Source organism: Ovis canadensis, chromosome 19 (assembly GCF_042477335.2).
Source record: "Ovis canadensis isolate MfBH-ARS-UI-01 breed Bighorn chromosome 19, ARS-UI_OviCan_v2, whole genome shotgun sequence".
Lineage (NCBI taxonomy): Eukaryota > Metazoa > Chordata > Mammalia > Artiodactyla > Bovidae > Ovis > Ovis canadensis.
The window spans coordinates 26628084-26653491 of NC_091263.1; the positions used below are offsets into that span (position 1 = coordinate 26628084).

Below are 25408 nucleotides of genomic sequence, written 5' to 3' on the forward strand. Positions count from 1 at the left end.
AATGGGAAGAGACACGCCATTCTCAGTGGGGGAATATGTATGCCAGGCAGGTGTGTGTGGGGGTGTGGGATCCAGCAAGGCCGTGGTTGGGGATGTCCCAAGGAGCCTGTTCTGCCTCAGGTCACACTTTTGGGGAAAGGCTCAGGGGCACCTGTTTTGTGCTTTCCTCCTCTGCCCTGTGCCCTGGGGACTCGTCCCCGTCCATCCTGCTCCCAAAGCTGAGAGGCTGTGATGTGTTAGTCGCACGGCCCAGTTCCCTGCAGAAGCCAGCGCCACACAGAACAGCACGTGTAGACGCCTTTGGTGTGACACTTGGCTGCAGGCCTGTGACAAGTTCACAAGTTCGAGCAGAGCATCGGGAGTGAGGGAGCTTCTCTGCCAGCAGCGGGGACCTGCCCCCTCCACCCCTCCTCCCCAGCCCTCCTCCCTCCATCAAAGCGGCCAGATCTCAGATTAAGCCCCATCCATCCATCGTCCAGCCGATTAATGTGTTAGGAGCACCCGTGTGGCAGTGCCCATGACTCAGAGACAAGGAGGCAGCGATGGGCAAACACGGGAGAGGGGAGAGGAAGGCATCCCCATAGTGCCAGCAACGCTGCTGCCTGCCCGGGGCTCGGAGGCACTCAGCGTCCTCTGTGAAATCGTCCTGGCAGATGTTGGCAACTGCCTGGGCAGTGAGTGGACCTCGCAGGAGTCTGGGCCCGGAGTGGTGGTGGTGACGGGACTCATGAGCCCTCTGTGGTCCGGGACTATGCTTCATCTCTAGCAGAGCTTCTGGGACCCTGTGGTGGGCATCTGGTTCTCCTCACCATGCCCACTGAAAGAGGCACGGGGAAGAGGGCAAAGTGAGCGTCAGTAGGCAGCAGCTCACATTTCCAAACTGGACTCTGCCTCCACAGCATCTTTGGCCTAAAGCACTCAGGTCAAGGCTCTGAACACCTTCTAGTCTATGGAGACAGTGTTCTTGGGAACAGTCAGTTGGCGGCCCAGCCCTTTAACCACTTCTCAGATGATGACAGAGTCCACTTCTGGCCAGGAGGATTCCAACCAGGGAGAGGGGTTCTCTCTGAAAAGACCTAGGAAGGGATGGGTCCTGGCGGATCAAATGGGAAAGTCTCCCTCCACTGAAGCTCTAGCAGGCTGGCTGAAGAGCCTTAGGAAACCAACCATTCCGATTCCTTCCCATTTTAAAGCAAAGGAGACTGGAGAGAGCCACGGCTATTAAGCCTCAGCGCAGGGGACACCTCCTCCAGGGAGACTTCCGTAACGCTGACCACAGCATTTTCCTGATGCTCACTTTCAGGAGCTCCTGTCTGGCAGCTTTGAAGAGATCCAGTGGGGCTGGGTTGGGAATGGTGGGCTCCCTCTCCTTTAACCCCAAATGGAGAAACAGTTTCTTGTCACCCTTTTTCAATAAAACAAACTGGGGCATGCCTTTTCTTAATGGCTCTGGTCAGTGTGCTTTCCTACCTTTGCTGGGTGTGTGCTGTGAAGTCCCCGGGGCCCTAGAGGACAGATCCTGAGGTATCTGAGGATGTGTGTGTACCAAGGCCAATGACACCTGTTATGACGGTGGGGTGGGGGAGGCTTCGTGGGAGTTGGAGCAGCCTGTCCCACTCACTATGAGCTCTTAGCATGCTGGGGCCACTTGTGGGGAGTGTGGGGGCAAGCCCATGGGTGTACTCAGCCCATGGTGGGATCAGAGTCAGAAGGAGCATTCTGAGGCTCAGTGTGAAGTCAACATGAATGGGGGCTCCCCTTATATGATAAATGAGCCCCATCAGGGGAGACTGAACTTTAGGGAGCTCAGAGCAGGGCCTCTGGGCTCCCTGGAGGCAGCAACAGCCAAAAGCAGGCCAAGGGCCCAGGACCCATCCGCTTTCCAAATCAGGAGTGGATACCACCATCTGGTTCTGCCATCTCCCCAGATTGGTGGTGTACAACCTGTTTCCAGCTGCCTGCTCAAAAGAAGCGCCTGCTCCGGTTCTGAGTGTGGACATGCTGGGAAGTGCCTCTGGGCTCTGACATCAGTCTTAGAGAACATTCCTAGATGGATGGGGTTGACTGGCTTTCTAGAGAGGCCACCTGGGCCTCAGCAGGTTTCCCGGGGACAATTGCCAACATGTTGTCAAGGAGAATTTCTTCCCGAGGCTACCATGCACGGTTTGCTAAACGTCTACCGCACATGCAGCGAGGGCTGTTAGACGCCAAGGCCCGGTGACACCTGTCCACAGAGTACGTTCTGTATCACAGAACGGGGCGGGAGTGCCAGCTATGCATGTATCAAGGGGGCTCCAGGCAGGGACGGGGCACTCAGCCACGAAAGGCCGTGCCCGCGCTGTCTTTCTGGGCTCTGGGTGTGGTTTCCCTATAAACAGTTCTTTTAGTGTCCTGATCGCAGGACGATGCTTCGAGGGGAAGCAACACACACATAAGCTTTGACCCCTTCCGATAGTTGAGTTCAGTTTGGGAAAGCAATCACTGTCCTGGGGAGAATTTGGGTTCAACCCAGGACCTTCCATGGTGTACTCTGGGCCCCCGGGGGTCTGTGGTGGTGGGCTTTGCTGGGGTGGGCCTGGAGCCCCTTCGAGGCACCGAGGGGACAACCGTATCCACTGCCAATAGCCCCCACATCTGAGCTCTGGGAAAGGTACTCTGGGGACAGGCACATTCGGGGGGACCTTCCCGAGGGCCGCCTTGGCCCCCAGGTGGCTGGAAAGGCCCAAGCGTATCCCTCCAGCCTTGGCGTTTAACCTGATTTTCACCTGAAATGACTGATATAGTTTTCAGGGCCCGGAGGACTCGGAAGGTACGTAAAGCTGAGACATTGCCCAGGTCCACAAATTCAGTGGTGTATCTGTAACAGGGGAAATTCACACACAGGACAGTGACAGCACGCCAGGAGGACACACGGTCGGGGGTGGGGTGGGGGAGACAGAGAGAGAGTCACTTGTAGCTGATATCTGGGAGCAAAGCTGAGCATCTTACCTGGGATAACTGAAATAGTTTTTAGAGCTCTCAGGACTCTGAAAGTTCGAAGAGCCGACAAATTGCCTAGTTTTATATTTTCTGATACATACCTGCAGAATCAAACCACAGTTATTGGGAATTACAAAGCAGCACCTCAGCCCACCCTCCCCGGCCAGCCCTCTCTCTCTTCTCCCGCTCCCACGGGAAGGGCTGGGCATGACCCACAGCCTCCCCCAGGTCTTTTTCCTGCTCTCATCCCTCCTGCCACGGGGACCTCAGCGAGGATGCCTTTAGAGTGTCCACAGGACAAGCTCCCAGGCAACTCTCTTGGTGACGGTCCTGTGAACAACCGGCGCTAGGAGGTGGCTACTCTGCCACATTCTCCATGCCACTGGAGACTGTCGCACGGCCACATGGTGGGGTCTGGGGCTGAGGACACGGCCAAGAGGGAAACTCCATTTTCCAGGGGGAACGTAGTGAAGGAAGCAGGCGGCGTCTGGTCCTGGGTGTGCCCTGCGTCTTCTGCAGTGGCATGGGCTCACGCCTTGAAGCTCTGACCTATGGGACTCAGAAGCCCCAGAGACCACTGTGGAGGCATGGCTGGGTGTCTGAAGGCAGCCTGCTTGCTCCTTCCAACCACAAATCTCTGTGCAGGGGCTGGTTCAGGAGTCCCTGAAGTCAGAAGGTGGCGGTGACCTGAGAACTCAGAGGGAGAAGACTTCCCAAGAGGATGCTTTGGAAGGCGAGATGGGAGGTTGGCCAGAGAGTGAGCTCTTTGACTGTGGGCAATGACCAACACAAGAAGAGGGAAAAAGCAGGTTGTGGAGTCCTAGGGATGTGGCAACCCCTCTCCCATGAGGCCACCTCTGTCCTGGTGTCCCCTTACAATGGGTCTCCATCGGAGGAGTCACCCTGGGAAGTGAGCAGCCCTCCTGGGGCTATGTCCTGGTCGGGCCCAAGTGGTGCTCAGCTGGGCTGAGTGGCCATGGGCGCACCTTGGACAACAGATTCCATAGGCCCAGAAGGAAGGCATCAGTCTCTGGGGGGCTGCGCCCACCCAAGCAGAACACAAGGACACGCGTGGATGGGTCCCATGACCAGGATGTCTGAGCATGGATGGATAGTGTGTGCCCGGGGCTGTTGGGAGAGTGGCAAGTGACTGGTGATATTTAATCAAAGGTTTCACATCCAGGGTGTCTGACATTTAACTGAAGGTGTCTGATGTTTGACAAAGAACAGCGGACTCTGGATGGCTCATGTGTAACCAAGTGTCTCCGACCCGGTGTCTGAGTGATGTCAGCCCAGCGACACTGGGTGAGTGTCGAGGGTGGGTTGACAGGGCTGATGGACTCACTCTGCTAGTCAGTGTGGCCCTCCAGGCCCTTCCACTCTGCTTAGAGCTTCTGAATGTGCCTCCAAGCTCTGGGGGTCTGCAGGGAGGGACCTGGCAGGCTCCGCCAAGGGACTCAGTGTCCTGAGGTTGGTCGGGTCCAGCCTGGTCCAGCGCTGACACCAGCTTCCTCTCCGTCCACTCACGGGGCTCCTCCATCCTCATGGGGCTTCTGTGGACCAAGCCTGCTCCCTCCTCACTCTCCATACCCCTTCAGGGATGGGAAGTCAGCAGACTCATTCTCAGCAGAGCTTTCCTTCTGCCTGTACCAGGTCCTTTCTATGGTGTGGTTTCCATTTCTTCCACTGGACTCACGGCAGCTTGCAAATCTTTCTTGGGTTCAAAAGTCAGACACAGCCCTGGCTCCCGGTGGGAGGTAAACATCACCTCATCTACTGATCTGGTTGAAGCTCCCTCCCAACTTTGGCTGGCTAGTCCACTTTCTGTGAGGGCTCTGACCCTCATGCCTCTGAGGGTTGCACATTCTCCTCTCAGGCTTGGACTCTGTCCTGATGAGGTGTGGCCGTGGGGCTGTCAGGATGAACCTGGACCGTTGCCAATGTTGCTGTTACATGGAAGCCACAGTTCCGGCCTGCAGGTGGCTCTGGGTCCATTTTCTGTGGCTACTCCAGTGGGTGTGCCCCAGAACTGAGTTTTCTTGCTGAGGACACTGGCTTCAAGGCTGTGTCTCCTGGGCATAGGGAATGGGCAGAGAGCTGTGCCAGAGAGGGAGCCAACTACTTCAGTCTCTTGTCCCTCCCAGAGCCTGCCTGTCCCCTCGGGTCTCCAGTGAAGCCCTGTCCGTCTCCTGCTTGGATTTAGCCAGTCTGTGCCCGTCCCAGTGTAGACCCTGTCTCCCCCATCCCCTAAGGGTCCCTAGCACCAACAGTGCCCTCCAGTCAACACCTGCTGGGCACAGGGAAGCCAAGACCCCAAGGGGTATGCTCCCATAGCCTTCAAGGCCAGTGGGGTGGCTGAGAATGGGGCGGGGCCAGCAGTCGAAATACCGAGGAGGAAGAAGCCTGGAAGGTGGGGTGCAGGGCAGGGTGAGGGCAAGGTGTGTCTGTGAGCACGTCTGTGACACGGAGGGCTACTGCCTCTTTCCCTCGACCCAGAACCTGGTGCCTGACTGCTTCCCACCTCGGGGCCCTAGACCCTCACCGAAGCCTCTCTTGGGGCCCTGGAGTAAGGCCAGGTGGGAGAGACCTGACACCTAGCAAAGGGGCAGCTTCAACAGTGGCCCAGAACGGGGTGAAGCAGGGATCTGTGCTGCCCAGATGCTCCATCAAGCCATTCCACTCCTTCTGCGGGGGCCAAGCCTCAAGGCAGGGGCAGACAGCTGGGGCGGGATCGTGGGCCCTGACACAGAAAGATCAGACGGTGGCGGGGGAGAGTTCTACCCCATCACACCAGCCCCAGTGCTAGAGGAAGGCTTTTGGAGGCTATGGAGCCACAAGGAAGGCAGAGCCCGGCCTTGCTCCTGCTCAGCCCCAATCCGGTCAGGCAGCCCTCCCATTCCAGGCAGACGGCCCCTCCTGGGCTGCGAAGCAGAGGTACAGCCGGCACGTTAGCTGCTGCGGTGATTGCCACCCTCTCCTCTCTGCCCTCCCTCCCTTCCCCTCCAGGTTTGGTTTCCATAACAACCCCAGAAGGTGGGAGGCAGCTGGTAATGCCCAGCTGAAAGGGGGGCCACAGGAAGAGCTCTGGCTGGAGGGTTGCAAGTGGAGCCTGACAGGCTTCCTGGCACCCTCCTCTGACCCTCCACAATCTCTAAAGTGGGTGGGACTGGGGATCAGGTGGAAGCCTAAGTCAGAAACATCAGATTAGGGGTGCTTCTCAAGGACACAAGTTAGGAGACCTGGCTTGAGTCCCTGCATTGCTGCTGATTCATCCTACAATTTGAGGCAAGGGGTAGGCTCTCTTTGAGCCTCAGTTTCTCCATCGTTAAAATGGAGGGGAGGCGGGGGAATGTCGCTGAACAGAACTTTCCTGCCGCTCTGGTTATTCTAGGAGCTCCACATTACTGAATCACTTTGGTTACAGCAGAACGCTTTTCACTGCTTCACCACGGCAGTAATTCTTTGTTTTCACAAAGCAGGAGCGCCGTCAATCGAAGTGCTGGGCCGATCTAGCCCAGAGAGCAGATCTGGCATCCCAGTGGGCCCAGGCAGCCCCAGGGGAAGTGAGCGGGCCATTTCTTCTGAGACACTCAGAAACGTGGAAATAGTCTGGTTGCCTTGGAGGTTCGCTCTGCTTTTTCAGCTCAGGGTCAGTATAGAACGAGGGCAGGAGGCCTTGGTGAGCAAGGCATTCCTTCTCTGCGATTCTGAATGAAGGGAGTAGCTTCCCTTGGGATTCTGTGGGTGGGGGGCGGGGAGCTGACTGGGATTCTCTCGCGAGACAGGACAGGAGGACTTCCTAAGAGCTAGATGGAGAGGACTCAGAGCACCGCCCGGAGTCACGGGCTGAAGACAAAGCAAAGCCTAGCTCTTGACATCAGACAAGGGGCCCAGGGTTCTGGGCGTGTTGGTGCAATAATCCAGTTCTCTGCTCAGGCTCCAGGACGGGAAGGTAGGGGAGGCTCAGGCAGAGGCGGTATCCTCCTCCTGTGACTTCAGGCGCTCGGGGGTCTGTGGATCGCCGCCCACCTCCCGCAGGGCACCTGAGAGCCTGGGCCTGGAGATCCTGCTCCACTCTCATCAGTCCTGGCTCAGACAGAGAACGCCACCTCCCTTCTCACACCTTGGACTCGCCTCCCAGCTCTGTGTCCTCAGTTGATGACCCTGCTTCTTACCACAGAGGAAACAGAAGCAATCAGAAGGGAAGTTCCTTCTCTCATCGTCGGCTCTATCAGCCACCCCCACTGCCACTGGGAATTCTGTCTTCCCTGCTCTTATGACCAACACTCCCTCCAGACCCTGGATTCCCGACCCCTCGGGGCCAGCTCAAGGGCTTCGCTCCTCCATCACCAACCTGCCCTCCCTCCTGGATCGTTCCCATCAACCGGCACAGATGCTCCCTTCTTAAGGGTCCTCCCTTCACCCATCCTCCCCTCTGATCACCGTCTTACCTTGGGTCCTCTTTTAGAGTAAACCCCACAGACCAGATGGGTACACTTGCCCTTCTCCATTCTCCTCCCACCCCGCCTGGAGCCCTCTCTAATCAGCTGTGTGTCCCCCGTCTTGTCAAGGTCAAGGTCATCTGCCCTTTTTACGTTGTCGACTCCAACAGTGCATCTCGGTTCTCACGAGCATCCTTGTGGTTCCTTTCGAGTCACGTCCCCTTGCTGGCTTTCAGGACACTGCTCTCTCCTGATTTTCCTCAGCCTTCCCCGGGGGTTCCCTCCAGTCTCGTTGCTCCATCCTCCTTCTTCCTGACTTCAGGATGTTGGAGCATCCCAGGGTACAGTCCCCAGGCGGCTTCCCTTCCCTGGCGACTCTCCCAGATGATCTCATCCGGTCTCCTGGCTTTAAATACCATCCGTATCCCGATGGTTTCTAAATTTATACCTCCGAGTGGACCTCTTTGCTGAACTCCAGGCTGGAAGATCAGTTGCTGACTCAGCATCTCACCCTGGATGCTTTCAGACCTAACATATTCCAGACCGGATATTCGGGTCTTCCCCGCCCTGCGTTCCCCAGGCTGACACGTGATCACACCAGCCACCCAGCCGCCTGAGCCTGCCTCGAGGCCTCCTGCCAGCCCTACTTTCAAACACCCCCAGACTCTGACCACATCTTGCACCTTCTCCTCTGGGACCCTGGTCCCAGCCACCATCCTCTCTCTCCTGGCTCCCAATACAGCCTCTGCGCTTACCCTTCCCCAGAGTCCCACCCACAGAGCAGCCAGGGCCACCTCCTCGAAGGTAAAGCAGAGTGCGTCCCTCCCTGCTTTTAACCCCCATCAGCTGTCGTCACACTCGACTCTTTTGGCCTGTAGGGTTGAAGTCTGTCTCCCACAGCCCAGGGCTCTGGCCCTTGTTTGCTCAGCTCTGTCCAGGCCTAAATCAACACTGGATTCAGGAAGACTGGTAGCCCTTCTCCGAGCCTTGGTTTCCCCACCTGTAAAAGGGTGGGCTGGAGTCAGCTGACCAGTAGCGTGCCTAGAAACAGGGGCTCTGCTGCCTGTTCTGACCGGCAGACAGAGAGCACCCCATCATCAAGGTCCAGTCTCTCTCTTTCCCTCTCTCCTCCACTGCATGGCTGAGCTCAGAGCTGCTCACACCCAAGGGCCAATAAAGACTTCGTCATGAACAGGTGGACTTAGACAATCTGAGAAACCTAGAAAGCGGCAGCGGAACTGCACTTCGGATAGCACCCAGCTCAACACCACCCCTTCACCAGTGGGGAAAGCAAGGCTCTGAGGGGGCAGGGAGTATAACGCTCACCGGCTCTGCTGCTGCCAAGGTGCAGCGCCCAGCCCTGCGCACACTGGGCTCTCCACACATCAGTCTTTCAGAAAGGGTTTGACGGCTAAGCCCCTGACCACGACTCCTGCATGAGAGGCCTGCCCTGATCCCTCAACTCCGCCAGAACCCAGCATCCGTTGTCTGAGCTATCCAGAGTGGCATGCCTCAATCCAGCCCCTCAGCAAGAGGTCTCCTCCCAGGCAAGGAAGTGGGGCAGCAGGCCTAGGGTCGCGTTTGCTCACTGAGTCCCTGCGTCAGTCTGCTCATCTGTAAAATGGAGATAAGGAACCCCAATCTCGTCTACCTCTCTGGCTGGTGGGTCATGTCGGTGACTAGGGGTCTCGCAATGTGCCAGACGTGGGGTCTGTGAGTGCAGATTGAAGCCATGCCAGGGTGCCTGGCAGGAGCTCCTGGGGAGGTCTGGCCACTTCTCTGGGCTCCTTTGCTCTCTCTCCTGCAGTTTAAGTCACTTTGGAATCCAAGTCACTTTTCATAGTGGTCCAGAGATTTCAGGTTGTAACACTGGTTTCCCTTGATGGAAAGCGCAGAGGATGCGAAACCCGAATCTTAATGAAGCCCCCTGAGCACAAGGCTGCCACGGAGCCACAGATGAGCCAGTGGCCCTGACCCCTAAGGAAGCCTGAGCTACTCTGAACCCATCTCTCCCCACCAGGATGGGCTGAGGGCCTCCATGCCGTCTCCCACCTCCAGAGCAGGAAAGTGGGTTGCTCTATAGCCACCTGCAGAGCTGACGTGGCCTCAGCCTGGGGCCAGGAGTGGCGCCCATGCCCCTCAGTGTGGCCTCTCCCTGAACAGCGCAGCAACAAGGTACTTACGCCATGATGATCACACTGAAGTCCAGCCAGTTCCACGGGTCCCGAAGGAAGGTGAACGCGTGCAGGCAGAAGCCTCGAGCCAGGATCTTGACCAGAGACTCAAAGGTGTAGATGGCAGTGAAGGTGTACCTGGGGAGGAGAAAGCAACAGGAGGGTGAAGCCTGCAGGCCAGGCTGGCACGCGCCCGGTGCATCTTTCCCCCTCGGCGAGGGCCCTCAGACCAGCCTCTCTGCAAAGCCCCCATGGTAGAGCTGGGTTTGGGAGCTGGAGCTTTGTTCCAAACACCTGGTCGGCTGATGCATCATCCTGTTTACTCAGCATCGTGCACAGGCCTCCCATGTTTCCATGTGAACTCTCTATCTTCTCTCAGTTGTCTTGATGTAAGAAGACCCTTCACCTGTCTCCTCACCTCAGCCCTGGGGGTTGAGGGTAAAGTACCCACTGTGGCCACTGAAGGGCTGCAGGACACTCAGTCATGGCCCCGCACTTTTGTTTGTGGATTCTCAGTGGACAGCCTGGACTGTCATCAACCACCCACAGGTAGGTGGGTACAGGTGTCTACCTTGGGCTTTGAAAGCGGGTTGATGTTCTAACACCTGAGACTGGAAGAGGGCTGCTCTCTGTGCTCGGGGCCAGCTGAGCAATCCCAAATGCTCGGGTGCTGGGACTGCGGCCCACAGGGCCAGACAAGGAAAGGGCCACAGCCCTGCTGGTCCCCGGGTCTTAGCAGCTGGATGCGGAGCGCAGCGTGAGTGATGCTGCCAGGTCCTGTGCGAACAAGGCAAGCCGCTTAGGGAAGAGAGGCTTCCCTAGCCTTTTGGTGGTCCCCTGAAAACAAGAGCCAAACGCACCAGGGCTGTTGGGTCCTCTTAGAGCCCATAGGTCAGGTACTTTCATTTGGGAAGGAAGAACCAGGCAGCTTTCTAAACCTGGTTATAGGAAGTAGGACTTAGGGAAAAGAGCCAGCAGCATGTGGCGCTGAGCTAGGGAGAGTCCAGGGCCTTTTCGTGGTGCCCACTCCCCTAGCTGCACAGTCTGAAGCGGTTACTTCTCCAGTTCTCTCTCATCTGTCAAACGGGCCCAGCGGCTGTGCCTGCCCTATTGGGTTGCCAGGAGGGTTACGGGACATGGTGCTCACAGTTCTAGGACAGCGCCTGGCGTGCACTAAGCGCCCATTCAATTATTAGTCAGTACTGTCCCTGTGCATTCTCCAAAGCCATCGGGCGGGTCAGGGAGAAAGCCCTTCTTTTGCCAACCCAGAGAGCTTCCCCTCCTGAGGACACAAACCAAAGCACAGATTTGGCAGTGCTGGAAGCAGCAAGAGACGGAAGGAAGGGCTGGGCCTAGGGCACCCCAGGTGGGTGAGCTGTGGGCCTCTGCTCAGGTGACCTTGAGGCCAGGAGTCTCGAATGGGAAAGGCAGAGGGGGCAAGGCCTGCTGGAGAGGCCCTGGAGGTACTCACTCGACATATTTGGTCCAGGGTGGAGGGTCGTGCTGGGCCATGAACACGCAGTTGGTCAGGATGGTACACATGATGAGCATGCTGAAGAGCGTGGCGCAGTGTCAAGGAAAATCGCCTGCAGGGGGCCAGCCGGGCCGCCACCACCAGCGGGCCCCACGCCACCAGGCCAAGGCTGCCAGGTCGACGAGACGAGGGCTCCCAGGAAACACACCGGGGCTCTGCCCAGTCCTTGCCAATCCCTCCCCTCTGAGGCTGGACACCTGCCCTGCTCCACAGCCTCTGACAGGGACCAGACCCTTGAATTGGAGCTATTAGCAGAGTCCCTTGTAGGGCCCATCCCGGAGGGATGGATGGAAGGAAGGAACCTCCCAGACCTCAGAGGTTTTTACCTTTATACACGGCTGCTCGGAGGCCACTGCTCTGGGGGGAGGGAAGCCACGATGGCTGGGCTCTGAGTGCCCTCCTCCACTGCTACGGGAGTGGCCCAGGCTGACCTTTGAATCAGGACTTCTGCCAAAACCTATGCGCCTTGTCAGGACACACTGTCCTGGGGGAGGCAGGAGACCACTTCTCTGGCCGTTGCTTCTTTTGCACAGGCTCTTCTCTCTTGGCCTCTGCTCTACCTGATACCCTGCTTCTCTCCTTCAAGGAGCTCCTCCTCAGGGCGGTCTGCCCTGACTCCGTGCCTATTGCATCCCCAGGGCCCCGAGGACCCCTCTGTTAGCACGTCTGCCTCTCCGAATGACAGCGTCCCTCTGTTCCCACCAGAAGGGAGCTCTTTAAATGCCACGACTGTGTCTTGGGCATCCTTGGGGCCCTTGGCCTCAGCACTGAACTGATCCCTGACTCCTTGGCTCCAAGTCCCAGACGCTGCTTCAGACTGGATGAAGCTCTGAGTGACCGCCATGGACTCTCTTGCCTCTACCAGAACTGCGGAGGAACAAAGGCCAGACCCTGGGCCTCCTGTGGGCGGGGACACCCGAGGGTCCCGGCCCAGAACAAGGACACACTCTGCTGCCCTCAGGAATCCTCTCCCAAGTGTGACTGGGGAAACGGCCTCCCACCCGCTGTGGCGGCTCCCAGAGTCCCCATCTTGCTTTGGCATTGGCCCGCGGGGAGATTAACATGGACAGCTCAGGTGCTGCAGTAACTGAACTCCGGGGGCCTGCCTTTTCCCTCCCCATCACAGTTCCATTCTTTCCCATGGCCTGCCCAACCTCAGGCCCAATGCGGAGTCCAGTGCAGTCAGACTGGAGAGGGGGCTGAGCTAGGGTTTTGATTTCTAGAGGGGGCTTGCCCAGCTGGGGAGACAGGTGGGATGTCTTCCACACCTCCAATGCTTCTTCGAGAGAATCCAGGGAATCAGGCAATAGCATGTCAGATCCAGCCCGCAGCTTTATAGTGAATTCTCCAATTTCTCATCTGAGATGACAGGGGTCGGGTTTGCGGACCCTCACCCCTAGTTAAAACAGGGTTCAGTTCAGTTCAGTTCAGTCGCTCAGTTGTGTCCGATTCTTTGCAACCCCATGGACTGTAGAACATCAGGCTTCCCTGTCCATCACCAACTCCTGGAGCTTGCTCAAACTCATGTCCATTGAGTCGGTGATGCCATCCAACCATCTCATCCTCTGTCATCCCCTTCTCCTCTTGCCCTCAATCTTTCCCAGCATCAGGGTCTTTTCCAATGAGTCAGTTCTTCACATTAGGTGGCCAAAGTATTGGAGTTTCAGCTTCAGCATCATTCCTTCCAATGAACATTCTGGACTGATTTCCTTTAGGATGGACTGGTTGGATCTCTTTGCAGTCCAAGGGACTCTCAAGAGTCTTCTTCAGTACCACAGTTCAAAAGCATCAATTCTTCGGTGCTCAGCTTTCTTTATAGTCCAACTCTCACATCCATAGATGACCACTGGAAAGTCATACGACTACTGGAAAGCTGGTAGCTCAGCTCAGAGGCCAGGGCTACAGGGAGCCTTGATTTCTCCCCAGCTAGGGGGTGCCTCCCCAGACACTGGGGTCCTTCCCTCAGCTTGGTCTCCACCACTGGGCCTAGCTCCTTCTCCAGCATTCAAGGGCAGATTAGATAACTATCTCAATAGCCTTCTCCCCTACACACACACACACACACATACACACACACACACACACACAAACATTCCTCACACCCCGGCTCCCTGCCAAGGCTTTCCTCACTGGGCAGGGAGTTAACAAGCCCCTTAACCAGCCTTTATTCATCCCCAAAGGCAGGCTTAACTGTCTACTGAGGATCAGATGACTCCTGAAATATGAAGGTAATGATGTTAACAGCAAGTATTTATTGAGCCCTTCCTAGGTGCCAGGCTCTGCTCTCTGCATCCATTGACTATTTCTCTTCTCCCGAGAATGCAGGAGGTAGAGACTTCTCCACTCTAGAGATGAGGAGACTGAGGCACAAAGAGGTTACCTTGAAGGATACTCTAGTAGGTAGAATAATGCCCCCCAGCAAAGACAATCACGTCCTAATCCCTGGAAACTATAAACGCTCATGTAGATGGCAAAGGGGACTTTGCAGATGTGATTAAATTAAGGATCGGGTGATTATCCTGGATTATCTGGGTGGGCCCAATGTCATCACCGGGTCCTTATAAAAAAGAAAGAGGCGGGCGTCAGCATGATGTTTGTGAGAAAGACTCCACCAGCTGTTGCTGACTTTGGAAATGGAAGGGGGCCAGAGCCGAGGATTTTCCGCAGCCCCTGGAAAATAGAAAAACCTAGAAAACGGATTCTCTCTGAGAACCTCCAGAAAGAACTGCGGCCCTGTGGATACCTTGTTTTTAGCCCAGTGAGATCTTTTTTGGACTTCTGACCTCCAGAACCATAAGATGACAAGTCTGCATTGTTTGGCTGCTAAGTCTGGTAATGTGTTGTAGCAGCCACAGAAAATGACTGTGGGTCCGACCCTGGTCGATGGCAGAGCCCAGACCTGAGACCTGGCCGTCCTGACGCAGGCTCCACTCTGAACTCTGCTGTGGCCTCACCATCTCTACACAATGACAGCAACGTCCCCGGTCCCTTCCCTCACTTCCAGACTGAAGGGCCTGTGGGAATCACACTGTTTCAGGCCCTCATCCACCAAGCAGGAGTGCCGTCCCACACTTGGGACTCTGACACCCACAAGGCACGCTGAAAACCACGGGGTGAAGGGCTCTGTAAAGTGTGCACAGACAGCCACCCAGGAAGACGAACTGAATTATTTGTCATTTTTAAGAACCCACCTCATGTGAGCACACGGGCATGGCTCTGTGTGGGAGACAGGGAGACCTCCAAGCCACTGAACTGCTCCAAGATAGGAGATTATGAGAAATCAGACCTGTCTCCAGCGAGGCTGGGCAGGAAGGCTTCCTGGAGGAGGCATTCACATAGGCTCTGGAGGCTGGTTAGGGTTCCTCCAGCAAACAGTCAGCCCAGCTGGTCCTGGGGAAGCTCAGGACTAGAGAGACACCTGTCTGAGGAGCCGAGCCTCTCCCCGCTGTGGTTATAGCACTCACAGCTCTCATCAGCGTGGAGAAAAGGCTGCTTGGCAGACAGCAGCAGTGTGGCCAGGCTGCCTTGGACCAGAGGACTTGGCTGGACACAGACAGAGGTCCGGACAGCCCTTCTGAACCCTGCCAGCCATGGCCTGCGCTGCACAGGGGGAAAGGAAAGGTGCCATCTGAAGGAATTTTGGCTTCTCCAGACAAAGCAATGCCTTAGCATGAGTTGCCGAGACTCCAGTCTCTGCCACTTGACTGTTCAAAACCCTGACTGGCTCTCCAGTTCTTGAGGACGGCCCTTCCATTACTCTCAGCCATTTTTGGGTAGGTGTGTGAGTGTGTGACCTTTTCCTACATAGACTGAGCCTCTAGTCCACGTGATTCTGCCCAGGCATCCCTGAGTTCCCATGGAGCCACCACAGAGCCAATAACCAGAGAGAGAAGTCAGGCGCACTCCCGGCCGGAGCACACCTGTTTGTGCTGCCTGATGGTTGCAGGCCAACGACTGAGCGGGTTTCGTGCGTGGGCAGTGGCAGAGGCCAGCTCTCCAGGGCTGAGCCGAGCCGAACATCTTCAATCCTGTCATGTCATTGTCCCTAAACACCCACTCCCAGCCTCATAATTAAAATGCCAGCAAGGACTGCCAGCCTGGATTGTGGGGAATGCCTGAAACTGGGGCTGCCTGTCTTCAGATGGTAAGGAGTCAAAAAACTCCCAATGAGAAGGGAATTAACAGTCGGCGTATTTTCATATATTTGTTCTATTAAATGAACACACCACACACACACACACACACACACACACACATGCAAGGTTTGATTGCCCATTTGAATCTGGAAGAACGTGGGAGGATTTTGTGAACAGATCCTGTGCACCCAGGAAGGCAAAATGCTGCTCGCCGTGGATGTGCAGCGTCTCTGAATGTGACTGCAGTGGAGTTTGGAGTTCTGTTGGTTTCTTCTATTTAATCCTGGCAGGAACACATTCTGCAGGATTATAACAAAAATACATCGGGAAAAAAAGTTCTCCATGCCCATATTTACTTTTTAGGCACCTTCCCAGGGACGCACTGCGAGCGTGGAGCCCAGAGCAAAGCTGAACAGAGTTATCATGCGCTTGCCAGCCGGTCCCTGGGAATGCCTGGATTGCCACAAGTGAGAGGAATTTCTTTCTGGAGAGGAGGACCTGTGTTCCTGCCTGCTTTCAAGTCAGTCTTTATCCCTACTGCCCTTTCTAAAGGGCCTGGCACAAAACTTTGTACACTGGGGGCTGAGATGTTTGAATATCTGTAGCAATGTAAGCAGACAATTAGCTTCAGTTTAGCAACGTGAGAAAGTTACTAGAGATCTGTGGCACAGCAATGTCAGCATGACTGTTCTGGATACTTAAGAATGGTTAAGATGGTCAATTTTATGTTATATGTTTTATGCCACACAAACCGTGTGTGTGTGCTCAATCACTTCAGTCGTGTCCGACTCTCTGTGACCCCATGGACTGTAGCCCACCAGGCTCCTCTGTCCATGAGGATTCTCCAGCCAAGAATACTGGAGTGGGTTGCCATTTCCTTCTCTAATGGATCCTCCCAACCCAGGGATCAATCCCACATCTCCTGTGTCTCTTGCACTGCAGGTGGATTCTTTACTGCGGAGCCACCAGGGAAGCCGGCGCACGTGTGTGTATACATATGTATATTCTGCATTATGCTTAGTCCCTCAGTCATGTCCGACTCTGTGACCCCATGGACTGTAGCCCACCAGGCTCCTCTGTCCTTAGGGATTCTCCAGCCAAGAATACTGGAGGGGGCTGCCATGCCCTCCTCCAGGGGATCTTCCCAACTCAGGGACTGAACCCAGGTCCCGCATTGTAGGTGGATTCTTAACCATCTGAGTCATCAGGGAAGCTCAAGAATACTGAAGTGGGTAGCTTATCCCTTCTCTAGGGTATCTTCCCCACCCAGGAATAGAACCAGGGTCTTTGGCATTGCGGGTGGATTCTTTACCAGCTGAGCTACCAGGGAAGCCTAGCTATGTATAGTCATCTATCTATCTATCTATCTATCTATCTATCCACAGACAGAGAAAGAGAGGAAAATTTTGTAATTCAAGACTTGAAATCTGTATGCTTTAGAAATGCATGGTGAATGCTGATCGGCATGGGACTCCTTCTTGGTGATAAAAATGCTTTGGAATTAGAGAGTGGTAATGGTTGCACAGCCTTATGAATATACCGTACTGAATATAAGTGTATTGAACTGTACACTTTAAATGGTAAATTTTATGGTATGTGAATTTTATCTTGATTGAAAAATGCATGAAGAACTTGTAGATTTGAGGCCTCACACTGGCGGTTCTGGTCTGGAAGGGGCTGGGAGTCTTCATTTTTAAGAAACTTCCCTGGTGCCACTCAGACTGACATTTAGAAGTGACTGCCTTTGAGCAGTGAGTGCACAAATCACAGTTGCTGTTTCACGCTGTCATGCCTGACCCTTTGCAACCCCGCGGACTGTAGCCCGCCAGGCTCCTCCGTCCACGGGCTTTCCCAAGCAAGAAAACTGGAAGAGAGTTGCCACTTCCCTCTCCAGGGGATCTTCCTGATCCAGGGATTGAACCCGCATCTTCTGCACTGGCAGGCGGATTCTTTACCAGTGAGCCACCAGGGAAGCTACAAATCATGGACACTTTCCTAAAACACAGGTTCTGGACCCGAAAGTCAGCAGTTTCTGTAAGATCCTTGTGATGCTGCTGCTGATGATCAGTGCACCACACTTTGAGGGTGAGACCCAAGGACACAGAAGGGCTGCTCCCCAACCGCACAATCCAGGCCCCTCCTCTCCCTCAGTGCCTCCCGAGCCCGCTAGGGGCGCTGTGGGAGGCCCGCCGTGCGCTTCCATCCCCAGGTAGCAGAGCATCAGGGAGCCTCTAAGAGCCCAGCGCAGGGCCTCCCAGATGCTGAGCCTCTCCCTGGGGCAGCTGCCCTGGGAAACAAGGTCCACCTCAGAGCCCTCAGGGCCGGTCCTGCCAGGCGGAACCAGCTCCTCACAGCCTGAGAGCCACCCACTTTTGGTGGACCCCCTGGCCAGGCTGGGGACCGTGTTGGCCCTGCTGTCCCCCGGGCCCACCTGCCTCCCTGGCCTCAGCCGCCCCGTGGCCCAGCCTTGCTGCAGGTGCATCCCCAGGGGCTGAGCTGACTGCTAAACAGAGCTGGTTGGTTAGATACCTGGAGGAGAAGCCCCAGGTGGGAGCCAGAGCGTGCTTTCAGTGAGGCCACGCCCTCGCAGTGAGTCCCAAGAGAGGCTCAGAGCAAGAAGAAGGCTGGCCTTTCCTCCTACCGCACTGCTCTCACCAGGCTATGCCCACACGCCGGCAAAATGACAACTCCTCATGTGGTTGTCTAATCACTCCTGGGCGGGGGCCGGGGGGGGGGCGGGCTGTAAAATTCCCAAGGGGGCAAGGACAGGGACTTATCCAGTTTGATAAGCACCCCAGAGTGCCAGGCAAAGTGTGTAGCACCTACAGGAAGCTTGGGAACAGCTCAAAATTAAATCCAGAACCACCCATGCCTCACAAAGCAGGATGCAGCTGTGAGTAGCAGGCTGCTCCATGAACACAGTCCCTCCCCACGGTGTCTGCCCACCCTGGAGACCACTCTGCTGATGCTATGGTCACAGCCTAAATGGGGGGGAGCGGCGTTCCCTGGATGTACACGTCTCAGGATCCCCAGGAGAAAGGCCAGAGCAAGCTGGAGCGGGCCAGAGAGCAACTGCATGCAGAAAACAAATGGGCCCTAAGGCCCTCTGAGTGGCCCCAGGTTTGGGGTCAGCACTGGGGCACATGTGGGCAGACCATGGAGCCAGGAATGGGCACCTCTCAACCCTGCCTGGATAGGAAAGGCCCCCTGAGTAGTCAGCATTCGGTTACTCAGTTCCTCACTGGACAGCCATTTTCCCCAAGCCTCCTGCCCTGCCCAGAGGCCTTGGCCTTCCAACCAGAAGGGGAACAGAGAGGAGACTTTAGGGAGCTCCCTTGGGCCCAACCTGCCAACCCCACAACTAATCGCACTGCTGAGCCCAGGGCCATTGATCAATTAACGGCCAAGCCAGCTTCAGCTAAAGCAAAGCTGTCCAGGCCCTCACGCCGAAACACAGGCACCTCTGACCCCACGCCCTCCCCAAGAGGCTCTGCGCCTGGGATCCCTCTTCTAAAGTCCAAAGAACAGCCATTTCCCTGTTTCATGCTTGGTCTGAACAGGATCCTTCTAGGACCCAAAGACCAGTACCCATCCCTCATCACACCACAGCCCACCCATCGGTCTCCTCCACAGCCTGAAGCTTTTTCAGGCTGTGGTTTAAATAATTTAATGCTAACCAGAGTTCTTTGAGATACTCTGAAACTGCAAACATTTTGTCAACACCTAATCAAAAAGCAAGTGTTGCCTCCCTCGAAAGAGGCCCACGTATGACTAAACCAGAGGCCTCCTGATTGGGAAACAGTTTCTCCTTGGCTGAGCCCCGGTGACCTGCCAGAGGTCCCTGCCAGTGGGTGGGGAGGTGCAGGGCATGGCAGGGTCGGGGGGGGGGGTGCAATGCGAGGGGACATAGGGAGCCAAGACCAGAATCAGGGGACACTGACCGGCCTCATTTCTTCTGCTTTCCTCAGTAGCTCAGCTTCTAAGACGCTTCTCTCCTGAAGAATCAGCCGAATCTCCCAAGCCTCCATGTGTCCACTATCCCCCAGGATCTTGTTAAAATGCAGATGCCGAATCGGCAGGTCTTGGGGTGGGGTCTGAGAGACTGATGTCCAACTGGCTCCCAGGTGACAACTGTGTGCTTGCTTGTTTGAAGACCGACCAGGAATCAACATCGCTCTCAGTGCTAAACGCCCCGTCCACCCTCTTTCCCCGGGTGGGGCCCACCCAGCAGGGATGGATCGCAAAGGATATGAATGAACCAAGATCTTCACAGCCGCTCTCCGGATGGGGTGGAAGGGGCTGAGGACGTACAAGGCATTGGTGGCACTGAACCGGAAGATGGTCTTGCCTTTGTTCAGGACGATGAAGGTCTGTGGACAGAGAGCCACTTTAGGCAGGGTGGCAGCCCTAGGTCCTTAACAGAGAGGAACTCCTGGGGGGCAGGTGTGGGCTCAGAGGTCTAAAACTCTGGCAGAGGGGTAGGGTGAGAGGAAGAGGAGACGGCCTGACAGGGGGTGGGGGTGGGTACCGGGAGCTGGCAGGTCACCCATGGCTGGGCTGGGACAAGAGCAAGTTCAGGGGATTGTCAGGTTGCGTAGATTTAGTTTCATTTCAATGAGAAGGGGCCTTTCATGATCCTAGCTGAGCTGTTATCTTAGCAGAGGCCAGGACCCAGCTGACGCCCCCCTGGTTCCCCTCTCCCTCTGACCCCTCTGTGCTTCCCCACCGGGCCCACTGAAGGCGGAGGGTGCGATGAGGGAGCTGGGTCAGCAGGGACAACCAAAGAGGGATGAGGAAAATGCAGAACTCAGCCCAGGAGACAGAAACTTTCCCTGGGACCCTGTCTCCTGGAGTCCAGACAGATGGTAGCCCCAGCTGACACCAGAGGCAACGACCTGGTGTCTTCCTCACTAGGGTCATGTGTTGCCCAGGGTAAACCTGCTCTTTACGCTTCTGGAAGTTCCATCTACTCAGCACAGTGAGGCATGGGAGTGGACGGTGGGTGCTGGAGGCGGCACCGTAGCACGTGGAGCGGGCACCTGGGCCCAGCGCCGTCTCTGAGGACAGCGGTCCATCCCCGTTGGCTACCGTAGGCACTGCGGAGGCAGCAAGGCCTGGGGCTGGGCTTCTCCCAGGGCTGAGCTGGTGAGATAAGTTTCTATTTACTCTGGATTAGGAAGACAAGTTGTCCAGAAAGATCAGGACTGAAAGTTCTGCTCTGGTACCTGCGTCACTCCGTGGGGTTGCAAGCAGTGTGACCAGGGGTCAGCAAGGCAAGACAGGGGGTTAGAGGCCAGAATCCTACCTGGGGCCACTGCTCAAGTGTCCCCGGTCACAGGGACAGGAGAGTGTCCCTGGCTGCCCCCGGCTCAGCTGCCACCAGCTCCCAGAGCCCAGCCCAGCTCTGGTCCGCCCTCAGTTGGGTCCCTCTGCCATGACTCCAGTCTGTGAACTCCAGCCCCATCACCACTTTGATGCACCACTCAACCCATGCTTGTCCCAGCTGTGGCCTTAACCCCAGCCCTAATTCTAGCTCTGACCAACCAGGATCTGGCCCACCCACCCTGATTAATCCCAATATAGCCAGAGGCCTCATCTTCACCGAGCCTGAGTCACCTGAATTGGGGGGTGGGGAGTGAGGGCAAATTCACCGTCTCTTCTCCCACATGTGCACATAGCCTGGGTGGGCTTGACCTCTACCCGTGCACACGCGCGTGCACACAGGGAGACAATTGCACATCACTCCCACTCGCAGACCCCTGGTCTCCTGGATGCATAGTGCATAGCGACACACCGCTCGGACGCCTGGTGACACTGACACACACTCACAGACACCAGGTGCTGGCCCTGCCCTGGGAACGCCAGCCTGTCTTTCTCAATGCCTCCTCAGCCCGGGGACTGACTGCAGTGATGTGGGCAGGACCGATCTTGCTTGGCACCTAGCCTTCTGGGGAGAGGCCTCCACCAAATTGAAACCCACCTTCCCCTGGCCATGCAGCCCAAAGTGTGGGCAGCTGGGTTGGGGACTCACGCCTCTGCAGGAGCCCTGTGTGCCCAAGGTCTGGCCGGGTGCAGGCCTGGGCACACGGTCCTGAGAGCTGAGGACAGCGCAGGGGCCCCAGATTGGGGAATTTATCTCCTGGGTAGAAATTCATGCTGGAGGAAGCTTGAGTAACCCATCCAAGTGGACAAAGGGCTTCCCTGGTGGCTCTGGTGGTAGAAGGATCTGCCTGCAATGTGGGAGACCCAGGTTTAGTCCCGGGTCGGGAAGATCCCCTGGAGAACAGAATGGCAACCCACTCCAGTATTCTTGCCTGGAGAATCCCATGAACAGAGGAACCCGGTGACCTACAGTCCATGGGGTCGAACACGGCTGAGTGACTAAGGCACACAAACAGTGGACCAAAGTCCCTTCCTCTCCCCGCACTCTGAAGGGACAATGGCAAAGCCACCGGCTTCCCACTCCTCTCAGATTTCCCATGAGCCATCACAGTCCCATCACCAGCCCACAAGGCCCAGATGCTGCTGCTGTGGCCCCCAGCCCGAGCCGTGATGGCACAGCCAATGCCCAGCAAATTCTCTGGGGTGGGGGGCGGAGGCTACACGCTGTCCCTGCTTGGGGGAGGGATCCCATGCCGTGCTCTGAGGCCCAAACTCAACTCAGGACAGGACTCAGGGCCCGACTCTGACTGACACACACACCACAGGATCAGGAGTCCTCCCGGGGCGGAAATCTGACCACAGGTTATTCCCTGAGTAGATGCTCCATCAGGAGGCAAGATTTCCAGACTGGCTGCCTGCTCTTTCCTTCATAGCACCGAACCATCTCAGGCTGCATAATTCTGGGCTTTTTTTCTAGAACTCCAAAGTTAAGGTGATTGGAATATAGATTGCTAATGACTCACTTCCCCGAGGCCCAAGGGAGCCAGCCCCAAAGAGAGCCCCGTATGGAGGCGAGACCCTCTCCCTATCTGCCTGGTTGACTGAGATGCTGCAGGGAGGCGGGGTGGGAGTGGGTGGCAGTCACCTTTTGAGTGCTATAGAAGGGGTCCAGGTCCTCCAGGGGCTCCCCGATGAGCTCTCGGGGTGGGTTGCCGTAGAGATCTGGCAGCTTTTTGGAGGCCTGCAGGTCCAGCTGGGGCCGGGGAGCCTCCTCCTCGGGCAGCCCGTCGCGGCTCTCCTGCGAGGCGGCCGAGCTCCGGGCCTGCTTCTCTGCCATGCGCTTCTCGATGGCCGCCAGAGACTCCCGGGTGAACCTGCGGAAGCTGCTGGTGCCCCGAGGTAACAGGAAGTCTGCCATCTTCTCATCCTGCTTCTGGGGCACAGGCTGTCCTCACGCTGCCTGTAGGGAAGCTGAAAGACACACAAACATGGGGCTGATGCTGCATGCAGGGCCGGGGGCCAGGGTGCTCAGACCTGGTGGAGGGAAAGACCCACATCCCTGCAGAGATGCCCCCCACCTCTCCACAGGCACACCCTGCAGTTGCCGACCCGGGGAAACCCGGAATCCTCTGGGCTGCAGGGAATGCAAGGGGATCTGCAGCAGGGGCACTCGTCCCTTCCCCATCCCGAGGAGCAACTTTGAAAGCAAGTACGCATGAGAAACTGGGTCACCAGTGACCCTTCATCCTGCCCTATTCAATACAAAAGGAAACCCTCACACCTGTGGGTTTCCTGACCAAGCCCACTTTGACACACTTCTCTCTACTGCTGTCCCCCTCACTCTGGGCTGATGGGGACACTTGACGGGAAGGGGCAGGGAGGGGGCTGGTCGTCTTTAGATCTCTGGCAGGGCTGGTCCTGAACCAGTGAGTGAGGGAATGAATGGGTGAGTACGTAGGCGAGGGGCAGGCCCATTAGAAGGTGCCCGGCACTGCCCTTCCTCTCAGCTTGCCTCCTCTGCAGGTCACCCTGGGACCCTAGGAGGGCGATCAGAGGCCTCCCGGGCCAATGTACCAACTCTGGGCTTCTTTTCCAGGCAGCTCTCTGGCCTGAGTGGTGGGACCAGAGGGCGGGGGACAGTCTGTCTGGTCTTCCCACCGTGTACCTGTGCGGGGGAGGGTGCCCAGACTTCACCTGGGGCACGGAGGTGCCAACATCTGGCAATGGCTGGGGCATCTGGATCTGCTGACCGAGGCCCAGGAAAGTCCTGCAGGTTTGGGGAAACAGCTGGGTAACAATTTGGCAGCTGCCATCCAGATGTTGGCAACCTGGTGTACACAGCTGCCTCAGAGCCCACCCCCGAGGATCTCAAGGAAACCCCCGAGGGAGACAGCCTTCCAGAGATGGGAAATGCTGACGGAGCATCTGAGACTCCCCCATGCCTCCACTCACTCCCCGCCCCTTGAGTCTGAACAAACCCCGAGAGACAGCAGAACCAGAAAACGGTGACCCCGCCTCCGCTAGGACGTCCAGCCAGGCGCCTGCGGGTGACACCATACGGGGAGAATGTGGCCCCCAGTGGCCTCAGATGATCCAGGATCCAGGACCTGGTGTGAACAGGCTCTGACTCTGATACGGAGGCTGGAGAATGTGTGCCCGACTGCCCCACCAGAACAGGATGTGGTCAGCCCAGCTCCCCAGTGGGACACCTCAGCCAATGGGAGGGGAAGGCTGTGTTGCTAATTACCACATCAAACCCAGGCAAGGCCGGGCACCTGTTGGAGGTCTCTGCCAGGACAAAATCCCTTTCCGTCAAAGATCGGCTTGGCCTTGATCTGACTCCTGACACACGTCACTGCTGACCCCAACAAGTGGCTGCCACCCTGACCCCTGTGCATACCCCACCGAGGGTGGGGGCCCCAAGCACCTCGAAGTAGGCACCTGGCCAGGTGACAGGTAAACAGTGAGCAAACACAACACAGCCAGGTCTCAAAAGGGCGCCTCTGGTCCCAAGGGAGGCATGGCGCGGAATGTGTGAAGGGAAGCCAGAGGAGAGAGGTCCCAGGACAGTCAGAACCAGCCGTCCTTCAGCCACTTGCCCTTCTCTTTCCCTCCAGTAAAGTGAAAGGCACATCCTTGTTGAAAACAGCAGGTGAAGGAGTAGGTCCCCCTTTAATCAAAGGCTGTCCCTCTCTACCTCCATCTTTGCATGCACAAAGACAGGCAACTCTAATACTTATCACCAAATGTGAATGGCGATTTTTTTTTCCCCCAGGCTAGGAATTTAGGTAATTTTAAACTTTCTTCTTTGTGCTCTTCTTCAGTTCTTGAATTATTTATGATGATTCTGTGTTACTTTTACAAAAACAGTAAACTCATTATTCTTTTTATTCTTTTTAAAAAAGAAGCCAGCCTGGATGCCAGCAGCCCCTTCCTTGCAGGGCAATCCTCTTCACTCTGAGCAATCACTAGTCCCGTAAATCAGGAAACCTCCTCTTTTGCTTGGAATTATTTCCTAAAAATAGTGTTCTCTGTCTCACTGTATCCATCTGTGTCCACACGCCTGCAAGGTTTCTGGAGACAGGTGGATGCCCATGGACCTATGGAGTCTTTACTGGTACATACCCATGTATGTGTGTGTGTGTGTGCGCGCGCAAGCTTGCACCTGCATATACATCTGTTCCAGTAAAAGTGTTTGTAAAATTTATACTGAAATCAACTTTTCCTACAGATTGGTGCCCATATCCTAAGTGTACACACATGTGGATGAATTTCCAAACTGAACTCACCCAGTATCTAGCATCCAGGTCAGGAAATAGGTAATTTCCAGTTCCTCTGAAATAGGTAATTTCTAGTTCCCCTTCACTCCCTAACTGAATAACCATTTTCTCCTGACTGCTAACAGTTAGGACACCAGCTCTGTCTCTGCAATTCAGAGGCACCTAACAGACCTCTTGGAGTGATGGGAAAAAAATTCAGGGGAGGGGATTGCATCTCATTCTCAAATTAACCTCTACCTGAAACTTAACATCTCCATCCATTAGGAATGTAGGCAGCAAAATGGAAGGGCCAGCATTACCGGTGACCAACAGAAATGCAGCTATTTCCCTGTCCCATGAGAGGGGCTGCAATATCTCGAATGTCATTTATGCCATGATTACTTTAAAACTGGGGCTTTCCAGGTGGTTTGGTGGTAAAGAATTCACCTGTAATTGTAAGAGACGCGGGTTCAATCCCTTGGTTGGGAAGACACGACTGAGC

The 25408-nt window shown here is 56.0% G+C and overlaps 1 protein-coding gene across 5 annotated transcripts in view; it reads right to left on the bottom strand.

Moving 5' to 3' along the window:
- The window catches only part of SCN5A (sodium voltage-gated channel alpha subunit 5), a 105194-nt gene that overhangs the window by 65414 nt on the left and 14372 nt on the right, over positions 1 to 25408 (bottom strand). For 3 of the 5 annotated variants that reach the window (XM_069561496.1, XM_069561493.1, XM_069561495.1), the window contains exons 2-6: positions 22293 to 22618; positions 19517 to 19635; positions 11067 to 11156; positions 9605 to 9733; positions 2766 to 2857 (exon numbers count right to left, since the gene is read on the bottom strand). In XM_069561496.1, coding sequence (XP_069417597.1) covers positions 2766 to 2857; positions 9605 to 9733; positions 11067 to 11156; positions 19517 to 19635; positions 22293 to 22565 — 703 coding nt within the window. In that variant the 5' untranslated portion in view covers positions 22566 to 22618. Of the gene's footprint in view, positions 1 to 2765; positions 2858 to 2988; positions 3081 to 9604; positions 9734 to 11066; positions 11157 to 19516; positions 19636 to 22292; positions 22619 to 25408 lie in introns of all 5 variants that reach the window. The other 2 variants (XM_069561497.1, XM_069561494.1) reach the window with 1 other exon arrangement.